Source organism: Helicoverpa zea, chromosome 12 (assembly GCF_022581195.2).
Source record: "Helicoverpa zea isolate HzStark_Cry1AcR chromosome 12, ilHelZeax1.1, whole genome shotgun sequence".
NCBI lineage: Eukaryota > Metazoa > Arthropoda > Insecta > Lepidoptera > Noctuidae > Helicoverpa > Helicoverpa zea.
Window position 1 is genome coordinate 11,328,306 of NC_061463.1, and position 21,133 is coordinate 11,349,438.

Sequence of the window (21,133 nt, forward strand, 5' to 3'; positions counted from 1 at the left end):
TTCTTATCAAATTATATAAATGTGTATCAGTAGTATTATCAAGTTGTTCAGTCTGTGTTGTTAAGCGACAATAAAATGTCTCTTACATTGTGGTTTGTAGGTTTCATAATTTTATTGTTTGTTTACAATTGGGTGTTCAAGAACCCCAAGCCGATTCTTGGTGTTTACGCGGTCCCAGGAAAGTGGTATTATGTGAAATATGTCCTGTTCGCCGCTCTGTATTATTTTAGAAAGGTGAGTTATGATTTTGGTTTATTTGTTTTGTTGTTTACGCCATCTGCCGGTTTTTTTAATGTCAGCCTTTCAAACCGCGGCGAAATGCACTTTTGAAAACTGAAAATCGAAAAATATGTAAATATGAAAAATGTGTCCTAACTCTGTTGGCTGGCAAAAACAGGATTGTTATTTAGTTAGTAGTAGTATAGGTAGATTCTTATAGATAATGAGGCAAGCACCTACAAGCTCACCTGGGGCCCGATTCTTCTAAGTTAATAATGTCAAAATCGAATAGAAATCTAATCGCAATATGATCGCAATAGCAGTTTTAACCATATCAGGCATTCTGCTACTAATAAAAGACCAATCGTATTTGATTGGTGTGCGATTGGTCTGCTATTTTGGTGATTTTGGTCAATACGGTAGTTTGCTGTACAATCATTTTGCAATCGTAAATCATTTGCAGACAAAATGATTCATTATTGAATGACAGAAAAGGATAAAAACGTTTATTTCAAAGAAAAAATAGCGGAATGCACATACGTTTCAATCGTAATCGAGTCGGGATTGGATATCAGTCGAATCGAGTCGAACGTGAATCGTATGTTGCTTAAGTAAAATTAGGAGAATCGGGCCCCTGACTAAATGCTATACATTGTGCAATAGTGTTTATGCCAAAATGATTTTTGATTTTAAAGAAAAGAGAGGTAAAAAACGAAGTCAGCATCTACAAAAATGTGATTTTGCTTGAATGGAACTTAAATAAGAAATACCTGTCCATTTGACTGAGAGAAGTTGACACATGAAAGTAACAATTTACTAAAGTATTACCTAATTAAAATTGGATTGCAATTAGTTCGACCACAATGACTGAGTACATTTATATCAATAGCTTCCTTCATTATCAGAGAGTTAAGAGCTCAGCTAGCAACGCAGGTGCGTGATAAACTGATTTCAAATTAATGAACTATTATTATTAATTAATCATGAAGGCGTGACAGGAAGCATGTTCAGTCTTCTATCGGGTTTAGGTTTGGGCAGCTTAGGTATCAGGTAATCTATATTGGATTATCTCCCTAGGTAACAGACTGCAAATTAGACATGATCTTCCTCTTGCTGAATCTGATAGATAGGTACAGATACCTAAGCTAGTGAACAAAAATCTATTATATAAGTCGCAATATCAGAGGTTTTTGTAATTTGAATTTTGTTAACGGACTTTTATTTGATGGCCGTTGGCTGTTGATCTCCGGTTCATTGTCAGTAAAAATGCTTTAATTAGTTGGTTTCCCTTGAATGTTTGAACTGGGAAGAAAAACGAATGACTGAATAATCACAGGTTAAGGAACACTCAGCACACTATTTAAAGGTGAATGGTTTCGAAATCATTCATGATCAGATTGTTATTTTTTCGCGCCAACTGCGTTAAGTAAGTATGTATTTTCATTTTCAACAAACGAAACATACGTCTTTCATTTACCACATGTAATTACAGTATTCAAGTAAACATGCTGCGGCAGGCCCAGAGGGGCGGGCGGGGCAGGGGGTGAAGGCTATAGCCGATCCCAACGCCATGGACAGAGCGCAACCCCTGAGCGATGATGCTAAGGTGAGTTAAACTTGCATCCATACCTACTTCGGACTCAATACAAACTCCCGAGTATATGGCAAATCAGTAAGGCCTAATTAAAATGTTATACCTACGCATAACTTTTGCATATCACAACAATACATCCCTCATGCGGCATAAGAGTGCTATACTGTACAGTACTCAGTCATTTTCTTTTCGATGCCCTTTTTATGTTTTGCTCTATTATACAATCTTTGAAAGATATCAGTTTTTTTTCCTGAAAACACCATCATATTTTCCTTACGTTGATTTTCTCATTTACAGGCTTTTGATGCCGTTTTCTTCATTTCGGCGAACAGCGAAAAAAACAAAGGCGTCTATGTGATCGCTGGCTGTGAAAGAAGACCTCTTGGCATGTGCAACGGACTGTTCTATATTGGTGTAAGTATTTTATCATCACCATTCTTTGGGAACCAATGGTGTTGGTGTCATCATTAGGTTTAAGATTTTCTACGATTTTTGAGCCGGTTCCAAGTGTTAAGAGTAGGTACCAACCTTTTGGATACCAAGACTTATGTAAGAACTAACCTATCTAATAAGTAGGTAGTATCTAAACTGCCGTAACCGATCAATAATCTAGTTATTTGGCAGGTAACACAAAGTCTTATATTTATATACCCGTTATATACCCGTCTAATGAAACTTTATGATTATTTACTTTTCCATCAGTTGCCAAACAAAGGCTTGCTATGCAGTAAGAAGATTCCCGACACGGTTCTATTTGGGGCCGAAATCGGCGAGTTTGGCGCTGAAGGGATCAAAATCACTCCTGTAGTTCCCATGCAGAAATGGACCGTCTCCTACAAAGGACAGATGTGGTGAGTAATATAGAAACTTTGTAATTTGCAATGGTATTCTGAACAGGTTTTATCAGCTTGATAGTGGTTGGAAAGAAGTTGTGTTTGATATTCAGACGAAGTTGGACTTTTAGGTGCATGTGTCTTTATTGATACGCCTCTCTGTAAACCCTTTAGTACCTACGTAGGTGCATAAATCTCAAAATAAATTGGGTGCAAAAGTTAACATACTGCCGTTGATGAGACTGTGGCCTATTTAATAAAATTGTTCATCAGGTACCAAAATGATCCAACCAAACTGGTGGAAGTAGACTTCTTCGGGGAATGGAACGCCACATCCAAGCACTTTGATTTCGACTCCGATCTCTACCCTCCGGCCGTCATCAAGTCTATAGCCTTAGAGAAATGGAGCAGAGAGTATTTTGAGAAGCTCAAGACGTAAGTAATCCAAACGTTGTAAAGGGAGATTTCAACAAACCCCCGATACAAAGAAGTACTCAAGTTTAAAAAAACCGCTCTCTTCGCCTCATTCTTTTGGGAGTGAATGGAACTATATACCGTCGTTGCCATCGGCAGATAAAATCGAAACTACCTCAATCTCTATATAACTGTCAATAAATACATGATCAATTTAAATATTTCAGAGCACACCAATCTCATTACGAACAGTTCGGCACATTGAAATGCAAGTTCAAGATTGAGAACGAATCGTTTGAGTACACGCTCCCATCGTTCAGGGACCACAGTTTTGGTAAGAAAACTTCTTTTATATAAATAGATTCGTACACGGTTTTTTCATATTTAAATAGGTCGTGAAAAAGACGTTACCTATGCCTAATCTCACAAAGTACCTATGTACCTACCGATGCTCTCAAACAAAAATGCTGCGGTGAATGAATCGAAATTGTACCTATAGACCTATGCATCATATCGATCTACCTATGTAGGTACCATTACTTCAATTTACATAATGAATGTTTTAGGTCGTAAGCGCGACTGGACCCTGATGCACCGTTATGCTTTCCACCACATCTTCCTGGAGAACGGCATCAGTATCAGCGTTGGAGTCATCTGTCAACCCTCTACTGCCTCCGTGTAAGTTATAGCAAACTTTCAAGTTTAGAGTCTTACCATTTGGAAATATTTTAAACTTTTGGTCACAATCACTCTAGAGTTCTTCAAAATTTTACTTAATTCTGGTTTTTTTTTGGAAAATCCTTATAACAGATGCATGCATTATTACATACGCGGTTTTATGTGGTTGATCTTTGTCTCAAAAACTGTCTTGTGTGTCCTGATTATTATGTTAACCAAATCGTTCAAATTCCTGAAATTGCAGTTCTTGGGAATTCTCCAAAGATCTTAGGGTATTATTATTATATACTAGCTTCTGCCCGCGACTTCGTACGCGGACCCTGTCCCTTATGCCAGCGACTACGGGGTCAGCAAAATCAAAGATCTGAATCGTCTAGATATTGAATTTTAAGGGCCCGTTGACTTGAAAACAACGGAATACGCATAGCCATTAGAAATGTTCCATATATTTAATTTTTGTACTTTAACGGCAAAAGCACAGCAGACTAAACAAAACGCTGAGAACTGAACCGCAATAGACGTGACCATAGGGATAAAAGTAGTGATTCTAATTAGTCCGCATTTAAGTTGTGTGTGGCAAAAATATTACACGTATTATAACGTAAAAAAACATTAAATAGATGACAAAGTCGTGGTGACTTAGTGGAATTCGTGGTTTAGGGGGTTCGTGGGTAGAGAACCAATCTCTCAAGTATGAGCGTGCGTCTTTAATTCCAGGTCTGGCAAGTACCTGCCAATGCAACTTCTCTAAGTTCGTATGTACTTTCTACGTATATTTTGGATACCAATGACCGTTATTTGGAGGGGATGTTAAACTGTAGGTTCCGGCTGTCATTGAAAATTCTTGGCAGTCGTTATGGGTAGTCAGAACCCAGTATGTCTGACCAGTTTTACCGAGGGGTGTTGGGGGTTGAGCGGTTAACCGGGTTGTGGAGGTCAAATAGGCAGTCGCTCCTTTTAAAACACTGGTACTCAGTTACATCGTGACTGGAAGTCGACCCTAACATAATTGGGACAAAGGCTCTTGAGATAATAACGACAATAATAATGAGATATAAGCATCGCAGGATATCTGAGGCTGATGACGGGGAGTAGCGACCCCGCGGGGCATATATACTGAGTTCTCCAGGGAGAGTATACTGTCCCCCATCTCCGGCCGGTCGGAGTGAACCATGACGGGGGTAGATCTCACACCTCTGGCTTGGCTTGACCAGCCAGAGTGGAGTCGCTTGAGCAGGGTTAGTAGCCCTGCTCGGAGGATAGGTGCCTCGTGGTAAGTGACCCACAGGGAGCGCGTAATCTGCGTTTAAAATCCGCCGAGGTATCCTCACACTTCAGCCACTCATGTCCCTGTTGCCCTTTTGTTGCTATTCAGTGACAGATTCCCGGGGGCCCAGTAAGTGTGCTGGCGAGTCTCCACCTGCCATTTTTACATGTATCTAATACATTGTCATCGGCAGGAGCCATAGTTCCCGTAGTTTCCCCATTCCTAGTCTATTAGCATCCCATCACAATAGCCCAAGTAGTATTCATCCACAGTTTGCAATGGTATAGCACAGATTGTCTTTTTTTTTAACGACGTTCACCGGGGATTGTCCTTGGGTTCATTTCTATAGTGTATAAAGGGATAATTGTCAGTTTTGTGTCACCATTTCATTAAAGTTGTCTCAAAAGGGCTTCAGCGTGTTGGCTTTGGCCTCACGTTTGCCTCCCAAAAATTCGGAACTCTGTAGTCCCGAGGTCTGGAAGAGACATACAAAATAATAATGAGATATATATAACGCAAAAAAATCGGAGAGTGGGGGCTCGTGACGCCACGTCTAGGTATGTAAAATTTGTACTAAGCAGTGACTTAACACAAAATTCAAGCGTGTTATATCTTCGTTATTATTTGTTTGTGAGAAGGAGAAAAGAAAAAATACGTGTCCATTATTTTAGGGTTATCTAAAAGACGGACTAATTACTTTTTTTGATTCACCATACCTATTTCATAACATTCGTTTCTATACATTTCAAGTGTAGTATTGCTCTTGAAGTTCCACATCAGGTGTTCCAGATCTTCGATGTTTATCCGTCAAAATAGAGAGTGCTTATCAGATTGAACCACTTTTGCTAAAACGTCATATCTTTATAAGCTATAGTCTAGCTGGGCTCCTGGGTTTCCACATCAGGTGTTGTACATCTTCAATTTTTATAAGTCAACAGAGAGTGCTTATCAGATTGAACAACTTTTGCTAAAACGTCATACCTCTATATGCTATAGTCTAGCTGGGCCCCTGGAGTTCCACATCAGGTGTTTTAGATCTTCAATTTGTATAAGTCAATAGAAAGTGCTTATCAAATTGAACAACTTTTGCTAAAACGGCATACCTGTATATGGTACAGAGAAGCTGGGCTCTTGGGGTTCCACATCAGGTGTTCCAGATCTTCAAATTTATTATCTCAGCTGAAAATGCTCATCACATGAAACAATTTTTGCCATGACACCATTTTTGTATCTCTTATAGTTTTGTTGGTCTGTTGGTGTTCTGCATCAGGTCTTCAAGTTTCGAAGATAAATTATAGCCTATATGTTGACCAGGCTTAATACTGACACAACAAAGAAAAAATCATTGAAATCCGTTCAGTAGTTCGGAAGATTAGCGTGTACAAACAAACAGACATACAGACATACAGACATACAGACATACAGACATACAGACAGATTTTTTTTTTTGGATTTGTGTTCCATTACTGTTTCTAAACCCCACCCAATTATTATTTTTTTAATATATTCAATGTACAGACACAATTTTTTTACAGATTTATTATATGTATATAGATATAGATTTATCTCTCTCATTATATTTTATTCTATTTTAGTTTTGAAGCCGGTACCATAGCCTTCCCCGACGGCGAGGTGTTGCCTATAAAATGGGTAGATTTGAAGCTTTACCAGCATGGCGAGAATGGGCAGGCTCCTCGCGACTATGCCTTCAAGTTCCAGGCGGGTGATGAGGAGTATACTGTACAGGTAAACAGCAAAACTTAATCTTGGCGAGTTCCAGATCCAGGAAACATGTTTTTTTTAGTTTTACGAGTATTATACCAATTTGTTGTGCTCATATCAGTGCAGTATTGACAGTTGATCCATGTAAGATATTGGTAGGTACTCAGCTGCTTATGGTAAGACTAGCAGCCGACCCCAACATAGTTGGGAAATGGCTGGACTCATACACAGTTCTACCTACTCGTAGTTACACAAACGTTTGTTCATTGGAGTTTTTATCTATAATTTTCTATCAATCAATTCGTTTCATTATCCTATGATATCGAGGGCTTACTGCTATATATTAAATTTTCCTTTCTTCAGGTATTAGTAGAATACGAATCGGTCCACTACGTGTCATCAGATTGGGACGCTCGCATGGTCGAGCGATTCTGCAAGTTTATCGTGAACAACGTCCCTGGACGAGGAGTCTCAGAGTTCCACTACAGGCACAAGGATGGAAGACCAGAGTCAGTTGCCAAGAACGATCCTGAGTGGTACAGGAAAATGTGCCATAAGGTGTAGGGAGAGAGTCGAAAGTCCATTACTGCAGATCATGATTCAAGGAGGTGTTCAAACAAAGTCTTCGTTAGATGAATTTTAACGATTAATTATGGCCGTTTAGTGCAGTTTTATGTTCTTATTTACGTGTTAACATTTATTTTAGATTATTTACGCATTTTTTTTTCTTTTTTGATAGAAATTGTATTAAATGTTTTATTAAAACCTCAATTGTCTTATTTACTATCCACTTCAGCATCTTATAATTAAAATAAATCTAATCAGAACAGACCATGACAAAACCTTGAGTAGCATCCTACAGATTCGTTTCGGCATCCAATGCCTGCTGTCCAACAATTGATTTTCCGCTTTAGTCTCTATGCACGCATAGATTGCAATAAATTCGTAGCCAACAGTCTGGTGGTCTTTTTCGCATGGTAAGACTGTCACATTCTATATTACCTATCCGCAACCTTCTATATTACCTATCCTTGAATATCTAGACACACGGCAGTGTGTCCGCCAAGTTCGAGCAAAAAAGCGACACACCGGCCGTGGGTTATATTACACGAACCATTTCGGGCCAAATTCGACCCCCCTGTAACTCAAAATCTATTTTATTTACGCATATCAAATTTCTAGTATCTGTTGAGACCCCCTCACTTATCTAAAATACAAAATTTCATTAATATACCTATTGTAGGTCTTGAGATATTGACGTCAGAAAATCGCTATTTTTACTATACACTTATTCACTTATTCACTGACTCACTCATCAAAAACCTAGACCACTTCCAATGGTCGTATTGACTTGAAATTTGGCATGGAGGTAGGTCTTTATGTCAAGTTAAAGGGAAAAATCTGAAAATGGCCAAGTGTGAGTCGGTTTCAAAATAATGAAGGTGTTTTATACCCGGTGTAAATTTATTCCCCTAAGGAACTAAAACGAACTAAATTTATCTATATTTATATAATATATCTTCGAATGGTACAAAGGTTTGTATTTAGTCAAAGTAAAGTAAAAATCTGAAAACGGCCAAGTGTGAATTACTTTCGAAAATAACGAATGTGTAACTTTGATCCACGAACATAATATATGATAACATGTCATGTCAGTCAGTTGGTAAATCTAGTCCATTTAGTTAATCTAGTTCATTTCTTTGTAAGAAACATAGTGCATATTAAAAAATCTAAAAAATAGTATAAATGAGACATTTCTTTAACTAACTTCATCATAAGAAAAAAATAAAATAAACAACCTTACAAAAATAAATGAAATCCCACCCAAAACAAAAATGTGAAAGACTGCCAAGTTCGATAATATGGGAATGCTTCGCCTATAAAAGAAGTGAGATCTGAATAAGTACCAAGTTCCATACACATCATCATCATCTTCCTGCCCTGTTCCCAAGTCATTTGGGGTCGGCGCAACATGTCTTTTTCTTCCATTCCTCTCTGTCAGACGTCATACTTACATCCACTCCTTTTTGCTTCATGTCTTCTTTCAGGCAATCAATCCATCTTTTCCTCGGTCTACCTCTGCCTCTCCATCCCTCCACATTCATACTTAGCACACTCTTTGTAGCATGCGTTTCACACCGTCTCATCACATGCCCATACCAGGACAAACGCTGACCTCTCATTTTCTCTGTCACTGGCGCTACTTTCAGGCTTCCTCTGATATACTCATTCCTCACTTTGTCCATTCTGGTAACACCACACATCCATCTCAACATTCTCATCTCTGCTACATGCACTCAAGTTCCATACACATACCTCAGTTAAAAATAGTTACTTTTTAATGATGATTACTTGGCAAGTTTTAATAGAAAATTAAATACTTGATTCATTGCGTTTAGTAGGTTTATAACAAGGTGTATGAAAACTTGCCAAGTAACATCATTAAAAAGTAACTATTTTTAACTGAGGTATGTGTATGGAACTTGGTACTTATTCAGATCTCACTTCTTTTATAGGCGAAGCATTCCCATATTATCGAACTTGGCAGTCTTTCACATTTTTGTTTTGGGTGGGTTATAATTTCTACATGTTTTTCCAATGACAGCAGAACTGTTGTGATCAGTCAGGCGACTATCGACCGATTTTATTCACTAAGACTTTAGGAATGCTCTTAAAAGGCATCCATTTAGTCTAGGAATCGACCAAATAGTTGGGAAAAGGCTAAAGAAATGAAGATGACGAGCAATGTACGCTATACATGGTGGAAGTACCACAGGCTCCCGTCTCCCGACCTTGAATGGTATTCAGGGGACAGTCCTTTGCCCGCTCCAATTATATCGCTAATCGAATTGACTGACTGGACTACGAATGGGATAATTGCCCACGCGCATCCCATTTTATCTACATGCTGTTTGGTTTTTAGTAAATAAAAGTAATAGTTGGTATACTGAACTATGAGGAATTTACTGACTTAGGTAGGTGTAGTACCTATTCAGTATTTTTATCATCATTTACACCTAGCGTTTCCTTGACGTGTATATTTTGGTCCCGGGTCGACCCCGAGGATGCATTAAGTATGATGGCAGTGTTTTTTTTTTATCACTAAGTAGATAAAATGCTAAATACATATGATGTCTGTTTTTTCACCTATATTCATTCCTATATATGTTGGAAAACCATAACATGCGAATGCTTTAACTTGACGGATTGACGTATTTACCATAGGCTCACCTACTTACGTACATCTGTCCAAATACGCAAAAATATTTGAGGGCACAATAAATATTTAACCTTGGCAACAGCCTGTAGTAGGGCATTGTTTAGGTCGGTAAATATGTGAAGGTATGAGAGAACGTTTGCACAATCTGGCAGTCACGGTAATCTCACTGTGAAGAGAGGACTATGAAGCTTCTGGAGTACTAAGGAAATAAAGAATAAGGTAACTGCTAACCGTTAGTAAATAGAATTAAAAAGGCTATCTTCAATTTCTCATTTACCAAGAAAACAATGTGTTTATAGGGCTGATAAAAGTCCAAAGAAATGCGTAATTTTCTGCTATTCCTCTGTGATGTTGGGCTTGCCAACCTTCCGACAGGCAGGGTCCTTAGGTGTTGATGAGGGTAGACGTGTTAATAAAACAACAGAACTACATATTTAGGTATAGTCAAGGCAACCAATACCTACTAAGAAGTGCACCCCTTTATTGAGTATACTACGCTATTTATACAAAGGAAAAGCTACGTGCTTATCTTAACTAATTACTATCTTATTAAATATCTTATTCTGTACGAGGCATTCCTATCGTCTACTTATCTTAACATTATCAATACTAACTAATCACTACGTGATCATAGACCACACCACATCACCCTTCCAAAGGAAAAAAAATAAAAATAAATGCATACTTTTTTTTTTTTTTACCTTTTACAATATAACTTAGTCCTATTTTTATGCACTACTTTATCTACATTCGACTTATCCTTAATTACAACATTTGGTGATTCATCCTTGACAACCACAAACGGTCCGTCATATACACAATCTAATTTGGTACCCGTTTCATTTTTAATTAACACCAAATCACCTTCTTTATAAGTTATTGGATTTATATTTCTATCATAACACTCTTTCCTCAATATTTTACTAGCTACTAAATTTTGTTTAGCATCAGCTTGAGCTCTTTGTAATCGATACTTAAATTCTAAAGGGTAATTATCAAAATTATACAATGGTTCAACACTTGCTCCTTGTAGATTACTTGGTAATCTGCATATCTTTCCGAAAACTAATTCATAAGGTGTATACTTGGTTACGGTATTAACTGTTGTATTATATGAAAAACACCAATACGGAATCCAAGAACTCCATGATGTTGTACTGTTATTTGTTTGTATTCTCAAATATGCACCTAAAGTTTTATGAACGTTTTCTAACGATCCTATACTTTCGTGATGATACGCTGTTGATGTTGTTTTCCTGATTCCCAAGATACTACATAATTCTACCATAACTTTTGAAATAAATTCAGAACCCCTATCTGTCGCAATGCCTTCTGGTATTCCATATCTTAAAATAAAATTTTCTGCTAAAACTCTTGCTACCTCATTTGCCGACTTGTTTTTTAATGGATAGGCTTCAACGAACTTAGTAAGTTCACACTGCAACGTCAATATGTACACATTCCCATATTCGTCCCTATCAAAAGGTCCTACTACATCTAAATAAATCTTTTCAAAAGCTGATGATGCTGTGGTTGTTATGGTCATTGGTTCCCTAATATTTTTCTGATACTTTTGTTTCTGACATTTATCACATTTCCGCACATACTCTCCGATATCTTTTTCTATAGATGGCCAATAATAATACTTTTTTATATTGTTCACCATCCTACGTATTCCAGCATGTCCACTCGTGGGTAAAATATGAAAATCATTCATAATGATCTTTCTTTCATCTATATCTTCCACTCTTCGTACACCCGTTACTACACAAACTTTAAAATCTCCACATATCGATTTACTATTCTCTTTAAAAAATTTTGCCAGTTTTTCTATCATCTCTTTGTTATAACAATTTTTTAAAATAACTACTTCTTTTATTCCATTTTCCTCACAAAATGTGACTATGTCTTTCGACAACTCGTCTCGCGATGATGCCGATAAAGATTCATAGTTTATATAAATACTCGAGTTTTCTGGCATATACATTAAATTACGCGACTTTGCAAATATCGTTTTACAATCATTCTTCTTGTTACGTAACAACTTTTCCCACTTATCTACACCTACCTGAAGTACTTCTATATCATTTCCTTGTTTTTTAAGAACTTCTACGATCCTAGGGTGATCAGTCCTATTAACCGCAGAGTCTGTCTTTCGAATATCCGAGTTTTTTAACTGTTTGCACTGTGCTCTGGTCATTACAGATATAGTTTTTTCATGCATGCTCTTTAACTCTTCACTTGAAATAACTATTCTGGATAAAGCATCGGCTAATACATTTTCCTTTCCTTTCACATATTCGACCTCAAAGTCGTATTCTTCTAAACACAATCGAAATTTAGTCAACCTACTGGAAGGATCTGTCATGTTAAACAAATACAAAAGTGGTTTGTGATCAGTTTTTACAACGAACTTTCTCCCATATAAATATGGTCTAAAATACTTAACTGACCAAACTATAGCCAGTAATTCTTTCTCTATTATAGGATAGTTTAACTCACTCTTATTCAAAGATCTACTAGCATATGCAACAGGTTTTCCATTCCCATTGCACAAGACACTACCTATAGCAAAACCTGAACTGTCTGTCTGCAATATAAAAGTATTTTTATCAGAAAAATTTGGATAATCTAATACTGGAGGATTCATCAATGCTTGTTTTAATAATAAAAATGATTCCTCACATTGTTCGGTCCACTGAAACACCATATTCTTTTTACACAACTTAGTCATTGGAATAACTATTCTAGCAAAGTTAGGAATGAATTTCCTATAATAATTTGCAAATGCTACAAAACGCTTAACTTCCTCACTATTTGTTGGACGCGGATAATTTTTAATTACTATGACCTTCTCTGGGTCTGGTGAAATACCTTCTGCTGAAATTACGTGCCCTAAATAAAGTATTTGTTTTTTCAAAAATTCACACTTTGTTGGATTAAGTTTAAGATTTACTTCTCTTAGTCGAGAAAAAACTGACATAAGGTTCCGATTATGCTCTTCTAAATTCCTTCCGAACACTACAAGGTCATCTAAATATACCAGACATTTGTCATAATTCAATCCAGACATGGCTACAGTCATTAACCTGCTAAAGGCACTTGGACTTATTTTTAATCCCATAGGTAACCTGCACATTTGATACTGACCTTTATCCGTAGTAAAAGCCGTATACTTCCGACTATCTTCATCTAAACTACACTGATAATACGATTGAGATAAATCACAATGACTAAAGTAAACAGCTCCTGACATCGAATCCAAGATTTCATTTATATTCGGTAATGGAAATTTATCGTCCTGAATTTTTTCATTCAACTGTCTGTAATCTATCACTACACGCCATTTTTTCTCACCACTACGATCCGCTTTTTTAGGAACTATCAATACAGGAGTAGACCACTCACTAACTGATTCTTCAATAATACCATTCTCTAGCATCTCCTGTACCTGTCTATCAACTTCCTTTTTCTGCATATACGGTATCCTATACTGTTTCCTATAAACTGGAGTAACATTGTCTTTTAATCGTATCGACTGCTTATATACATTCGTGATAGCTAACTTATCTCCTGGAATATGGAAAATATCTGGATATTTCGCGCATATTTGCTCAACTGACAACCTCTCCTCGGACCTCAAATAGTCAAGTTTAAGTAAAGAAAATATTTTCTTTACACGCTCAACGTCCTTTTCAGGTTTTACAAAATTACAACAATCGAAATTACTTAATGGGAAAACTTCTACATTCGACATGCTACACATAACTTCCTCAGAAGTTGTATTTAAAATTCTAATGGGTATCATCCCATTCCTAGGCCTAGCCATCACACTAGCTAAAAAAACTCCTTTGCGTAATTCTTTCCTAATCACTACACAATCTTCTGCTCTATTAACAGGAAAATACCTTACTACTTCACAACGCGGAGGTATAGTTAATAAGAAATCATAGGTCCTTAGCGGCATCGAAACTAACTGTCTAGCATGATTTTTAAGAGTCAATCTGTTCGTCGAAAAATCTATAATACCTCCATACTTCTGCAAGAAATCCTGTCCCAATATGCCAACTGACTTACAAGGCAAATCATCAAATATATAAAACTTATGCACGAATGAACACTGTCTGTGTTCCAACTTTAAATGTACATAACCTATAGCTCGTAAACTACCTCCTACACCATTAATCACTAACTCATCCTTAACTATCTTACAGTTCAAAGCGTTATCCCTTAAAAAAATATTTTTTACGGCTGATATCGACGCACCCGTATCTATTAACCATTCGCTATGTATACTATTTATTACTAAATTAACCCAGTTAATACTATCGTAAGCTAAAATATGCTTAGACTCGAAAAAACTGCGTTTCATTCAACTGTCCACCTTCGCTACTTCGTGACATTGACAATGAATCATTATCGCTCCGCACGTGCGAAAAGTATGCTACACGCCTTCTACCTTGCTGAGTCTGCCGTCCTCGATAAGCATTATTGCTGCGACCGCGCATTCCACCGTTATGCCCCATGTTGACATTTTTGCGCGTACTCTGCGTGTACGAATTTCTTACAGAATGTCTCCTAACACTATCTCCACGACCTCTATTGAATGTAGAAAAACTACTCCTTGAGGGCCAGCGTTGGCACGTCATGACTTGTGACGATGAAGCACAATTCTCGTCCTCTGCTACCCTAATAGCATCTTTTAAGGATGTTAAATTCCGTGCCGTAATGATCGTACCAAGACGTTGATTACGAAGGCCGTCTGCAAACTTCCTAATTGCATATTTTTCGTTAAATGGTTGTAATATTTTATAAGCTTCCGAATCTTCTCCCGCCTGAGAAATAGTCAAATCAGTCATCAGCCTTTCTATTTCTGCTCCAAAGTCTGCAATTGATTTATTATCTTGCCTAGTGCGTGTTAACTTAGCTTGTATTGCAACGTCAGATTTTACCGTAAGAAGATGTTTCTTCATATCTGCCAAAAGACTGTCTACCGACGCGTAAGTAGGTGACAACCGAATCCTAGCACCCTGGGTAAGCCGTGTAGTTAGCACAAACTTAATCAAAAGAACACTATCGGTCCCTTCTAACATAGAACTATATAATCCTATAGCATCAATTAAATCTTGAGTAACTTGTTCATCTCCATTCATTTTCGGTAGTAAGCTAACCGCCGTTTTCAACGAAAACTTTTCTGCCGCCATTTTCTGTTCGTTACTGACCTCGCTCTCAAACTTAATAGTATTTTTGTACAAACTTTCTATGTTACTCACTAATTGCACTAATTCCTCTGAACATTTTTCTTTGCTCGTTCCTTCAATTATACATTTAAATTTACTATAAAGGGCTTTTGCTTCACCTATCTTTTTATCAAAGTTTTGTCCCTGTCGCCTACTGGGACCTAATTTAACAATAGCTTCTCTTAATAATTTTAACTGTAAAAATAACGTTGTTAACTCTACTTCCATTTGAACAAAAACTTATTGTCTCTAACTCACAATAAACCACAACATTGTCACAACACTTAGTACATATTTAAACACTTACTTCAGATCTTCCTGTCGCTCCGTATGCTCCTTAGGCCGTCTGCACTACTCTTTGCATCTCCCTTTGTCGTATTTTCTCTTCAATCCAGTTCTGGTGACATCTTCTGTATAACCAGAATACCACGCCAATGATCATAAGCGCAAAACAAGTGGCTATAAAAAAACAGCACCGTGTTGGTCGTTGCTAATTGTTCCTTCGCCACCGTCGCGACATTTGATCCTCCTGCTGCCGTCTGGCTACTATTACTTCTTCTTTGGACGTCGTGCTTCCCATGGCGTTTCGATATTGTCCAACCGCTCTCGCAGGGTCTCGCAGGGTCTGCTCGAATCACAAGATCCGCTCGAATGGCAGGGTCCGTTCGAATGGCAGGGTCCGTTCGAATGGCAGGGTCCGTTCGAATGGCAGGGTCGCCATGTGATGTTGGGCTTGCCAACCTTCCGACAGGCAGGGTCCTTAGGTGTTGATGAGGGTAGACGTGTTAATAAAACAACAGAACTACATATTTAGGTATAGTCAAGGCAACCAATACCTACTAAGAAGTGCACCCCTTTATTGAGTATACTACGCTATTTATACAAAGGAAAAGCTACGTGCTTATCTTAACTAATTACTATCTTATTAAATATCTTATTCTGTACGAGGCATTCCTATCGTCTACTTATCTTAACATTATCAATACTAACTAATCACTACGTGATCATAGACCACACCACACCTCGTTATTTTAGCGTCCTTCTCCAAGACAGATACAAAAGTTGATAAACTATCTAGAAAACTGAACTTTCTGTTCTAATCGAGATTTGAGGCTGAGGGAAAAATAGCAAAAATATACCATACTCATTAGAGACTAGTTTCTTTCCTAGCAAAACAAAAAGCTCTGCATTTCAACAAACACCTGCGCAACGGCAAACCCTTCATTTAACCGCCACAGGTATCTTTCGATATCGAATGTACCTATGTCATGTAATTTCCAACAGCATGGATTTCGACGCCATACTAGAAGATGTGGGCCAGTTCGGAAGGTACCAGAAGATGGTGATCTACTTGATCCTGCTGCCAGCAGTGATCCCGTGCGGCTTCCATGCTTACGCGCAGCTGTTCATGGCTGCCAATGTGGAGCACTGGTGCAGGGTCCCGGAACTGGATATCATATCGGATGTTAGCCTTGCTAAGAATCTCAGGTGAGGGTCTCTGGTGGAGTACAAATTGAGTCTGGTGTTCAGTATCTATTGGGAGGTGGACATTGCACTGATCCTTAACGACTGTTTGAAATTAAATCAGCAGTCATTTAGACGACCAACTTAAATTACGGCAACTCCTTTTGAGTTGTAGGTAACCAAAATAAATCTTGTTGTGATTTCAAACTTAACGAGTGATATTACGACCTACCACATCCTAAAGATTTATTTGAATAAGCAGTCAAGGAAAGTTTTATATGGTCCGAATTTTTTTGCGGTATGTATAAAAATTAAATCGGGAGACAAAAATTTCCCAATCTGGAAGTCAACCAAAATTTTCTCTTGTAGTATCCCAATGGAATTGAAGAATGGACAGCTGCAGTACTCCGAGTGCACCATGTACAATCTGAACTACAGCGAGATCGCGAAGAACTACAAGAGTGCTCTAAATACTCCGAAAGACTCTGCAGTTGAAATCATTCCTTGCACCAACGGCTGGACTTACGAGAAGAGTGTCTACAAGAGTACTGCAGTTACTGAGGTAAGATTGTGCTATGCGAACATTACGTACCTACGAACTTATTTCTTCTGATATGGTTTCAACAGATTTTAATAGATGAATGAAACATGATACCTGAATGAACTCTCTGAATGTGTAACAATTTTGGTGTCAGAAAAATAAAAATTATAATATCGAATGTTTCATGAGAGTTCATTGTCATGATTCAGCAAAACAACATTTAAGTTTCGTTATTTTGTATAAAGCTATCGTTGTATGTATTAAGCTAAGCGTCCACTTGTCGGTATCGTACGCAACGGACGCATCGTACAAAACGGATAAATATTTCACAGTGCGTCCACTGTATCGGCAACGTACGGATTACCGACGGTAAGTACCAGCATACGGATTGACGATGCCAGTTCATTCGGATTTTCATAGTGAACGCACGTGTGGACTCCTGTGAGAATGGAGGAAAGCGATGAAGAACAGTTTGTCGTTGTAGCTTGTTTGTTAGCAGAAGAGGAAGATTTGGAAAAAAAAGGCAATAAAAGAAAACATAGTTTCTGGGTACACAACATATTCAAGAAGAGATCGGAACATGCAGAGCGAGAGCGCGGAATGCGTTCACTGATCGGCATCGACATTACGTATGACGTCATCGGCAGGCATCGCAAAAGTTGCCTCTCGGAGCATAGGTGTCGGCATTGTCGATGTGCGATGCGTACGATGCGGACAGGTGGACGCACTCGTATGAGTTTCTATATAAATGATACTACGATCCGTTGCGTGCGATACATCCGATGCGTACGATACCGACAAGTGGACGCTTAGCTTTAGCCTAACCTTGCAAGCTTGCAATAAGCTCATCCATCTTACAATCTGCCAACAGTGGAACCTCGTTTGCAACGGCGACTTCTACCCGACCCTGGGCTTAGTCCTCCTAGCTGTGGGCGGCATCATCGGCAACTATATCTTCGGCTACCTCCAGGACACTCTCGGAAGAAAACCCTCCTTCTTCATCTACCTCCTTATTGAATGCATCTTCGGAGTCGCTACGGCTTTCGCTCAGAACTACGTTATATGGTGCATCTATAGGTTTGGCGTGGGGTTCACCGTACCTGCGATTATGACCACGCCTTATGTTTTAGGTAAGTAGATGTAATTTTTTGCTGTTACTTTTTTTGAGATGGCCTACAATAAAGTGCTATTGATTAATTGTAAGGATATGTTCACCAAGTGATTTTCAATTTAGCAAAATGCTGTACCTAACATTTTTGAATTTTATGTAATGGCGTAATAACTCCTATAACTTAGACGATGCTTACAGCCATAGAACTGGTGGGACCACGAAGCAGAACGCTTTGCACCATTTTATCGAACATTGCGTACTCCATGGGGCTCATCCTCCTTGCTGGTGTAGTCTACTTGGTGAGGGACTGGCGACACCTAGCACTGGCCACTACGCTGCCCTTCGTATGTTTCTTCCTGTACCTTTGGCCTATGCCAGAGAGCCCTCGATGGTTATTGGCCAGAGGAGAATTCGAGAAGGCTGAAGTCATTTTGAGGAATATGGCCAGGTATGTTTGAAAGAACTGTTCTGTATTCATTCCAAATTCAAAAACAAAAAGATCGTTTAATTCCTGACAATACTAGACAAGACAATATTTACCTTTACTTAATTACTTTGTAGTAAGCATATTAGTAGGAAAAATATTTGTCTCTTTTCCCAGGATAAATGGCAAATCTTTACCAGCAAATTACATGGTACAACTCCACAGAAAATACGAGACAGATAAATTGAAACAAGACATGGAGAAGAAGAAGATGAGGAAATATGGCATTTTGGACTTATTCAGGACGCCTAATTTGAGGAAGAAAACTATTATAATCACGTTTATTTGGTTCACTAACACCAGCGTTTACGTTGGTCTATCTTACTATGCTCCAGTGCTGGGTGGTGATGAGTTTCTGAACTTTTTTCTGGCTGGAATTGTGGAGCTGCCAACCTATTTGTTCCTGTGGCCCTCCATGGAGAGGCTAGGAAGGAGATGGACCTTGTGTATGAGCATGGTTGTGGGAGGTGTCGCTTGCTTAACCACGTTTCTTGTGCAACATGGTTAGTTGGTTCTTCATTACTAGAATTATTGCATGAATGGTATAGAAAAGCAATTATACCTAAGCTTGAGTTTTAATTGTATTTTTAACAGCGTGATTAAACATTAAGTTTTAACTAACTCTTATCTTTTTTCAGAAACCTACGTAACACTAGCGTTATATTGTGTCGGTAAAATGGGCATTTCATCCTCTTTCGTCGTTTTGCCCCTGATGGCATCGGAGTTATATCCGACAGTAGTCAGAGGTCTGGGTATGAGTCTCAGTTCCGTACTCGGCATGTTGGGTCCTATTTTCATCCCACTCGTGAATTATTTGGTACGATTTTTCACAAACTTGTACCTAGTTTATTTATTAAGGTTTATGCCATGTCCACTAGTCATAAAATTTCTTTTTTTGTTTTTAGGGATCTGACATAATGGTTCTTCCGCTAATTATAATGGGCGCCCTACTAGTAGCTGGTGGTATAGCCAGTTTGCTTTTGCCAGAAACCCTGAATCAACATCTACCTCAGACTTTAGAAGACGGTGAAAAAATGGGACTGGATACTGATTTCTGCTGCAATCCGCCTGTTAAAGAGACAATTAATCAAGAAGGAAAGGATATTAATCCAGAACAAATTCCTTGTAGTGCGTGCAATACTCTGTGTTCCTGTCAGATGGTCAACGTATCTCTTGTTGAAAATATTGCCGCTGTCACAGAAAAAGACAGTGAAAAAGTTGATTTCGTTGTTGTTAAATAATATTGTTAGGTATGTTAAGCTTACTTTATTTATTAAATATATAGAAACCAGTTCAGAATCTCATTAACTTGATTTTTATTCCTAGCTTCAGTGGCGGCCCTAGGGGTGTGCGAACTGTGCCATCGCACAGGGCCTCGCGCTTGGGGGGGCCTCGCGCTACAACCCACACTAATATAAAAAAATATAATTAGAAGATATATATCTGGTCTGGTCCAAGAAAAAAAATGTGCATTTTTTCTATATTTCTAATTCATCCTGCGTTTACTTTTTGAGTCCTCAATTTAACAAAAAGTTGGAACACCAAAATAACAAAGCAACTGGCTCTCGATCCAGTCACGGATTCTTTTTATTTGTGCTTGCTTTTAAAAAATGTCCCAAAACTCAAAAATTTTCGCGCTCGCTACGCTCGCGCCTTGACCTTGCACTGTTATTTATTATACAAATTTAGGTGCTTCAGTGACCTAAAGCTCAAAAATTTTTGCGCTCGCTACGCTCGCGGGTGCTTGACTTTACACTTGTTTTATTTTTTCATCCTTTTTTAGCCGAACCTAGAAGGTAGCGCCGCTTTAAGTCCTTTTATTAACAAGAAAATAACTCCTAGTTTTCGTATGAACTTTTTTATTTACGACGTGCGAACTACTCAAGCTACAATCTTTCTATACATAGGGAACGCTTGGGTCCTGATTGCACCCGGGCGCTACATGAGCCAGAGACGGCCCTGAATCAGTTATACGAAGAGCTGAATATTATCTCGGTGCTGTAATGTATATTAGAAAATAATTTAACTGAAATTTATCCCACTACCGAAATAGTCTTGAGAATTCGAATAATAAAATAATAATATCGAAAAAGCAGTTTTCGAGGCTTAAAATTATTAAAACATGTTTAAGGAATTCGATGATACAAGATCGACTTTCAGCCCTTGCTATTCTTTCGATCGAAAATGACGTTGCTCATTCATTCGATTATTCTGAATTAATTAAAGATTTTAGTTTAATATTCGTTAATTTTGTGATTCTTTAAATATAAACTGTAGTAAACAAAATTTTAATAATTAGTTTAACTTGAGCATTTCTCCTCAAACATGACGGTTAGCTAAATCAAA

General features: G+C 38.1%; 2 protein-coding genes across 2 annotated transcripts; both read left to right on the plus strand.

Annotated features, from left to right (window-relative positions):
* Window positions 1–28: 28 nt before the first annotated feature.
* Window positions 29–7,492, plus strand: LOC124634901. Its single transcript, XM_047170569.1, has 9 exons — window positions 29–234; window positions 1,712–1,825; window positions 2,111–2,227; window positions 2,516–2,664; window positions 2,920–3,081; window positions 3,288–3,394; window positions 3,627–3,738; window positions 6,601–6,751; window positions 7,091–7,492. Exons 1-9 carry the CDS (start codon window positions 76–78, stop codon window positions 7,289–7,291), a joined length of 1,272 nt encoding a protein of 423 aa, XP_047026525.1. The 5' UTR covers window positions 29–75; the 3' UTR covers window positions 7,292–7,492.
* Window positions 7,493–16,211: 8,719 nt separating this feature from the next.
* On the plus strand, window positions 16,212–20,091 carry LOC124634900 (beta-alanine transporter). The gene is made up of 7 exons (XM_047170568.1): window positions 16,212–16,675; window positions 17,021–17,213; window positions 18,064–18,322; window positions 18,502–18,751; window positions 18,905–19,290; window positions 19,426–19,604; window positions 19,693–20,091. Exons 1-7 carry the CDS (start codon window positions 16,443–16,445, stop codon window positions 20,026–20,028), a joined length of 1,836 nt encoding a protein of 611 aa, XP_047026524.1. The 5' UTR covers window positions 16,212–16,442; the 3' UTR covers window positions 20,029–20,091.
* The last annotated feature ends 1,042 nt before the right edge of the window (window positions 20,092–21,133 follow it).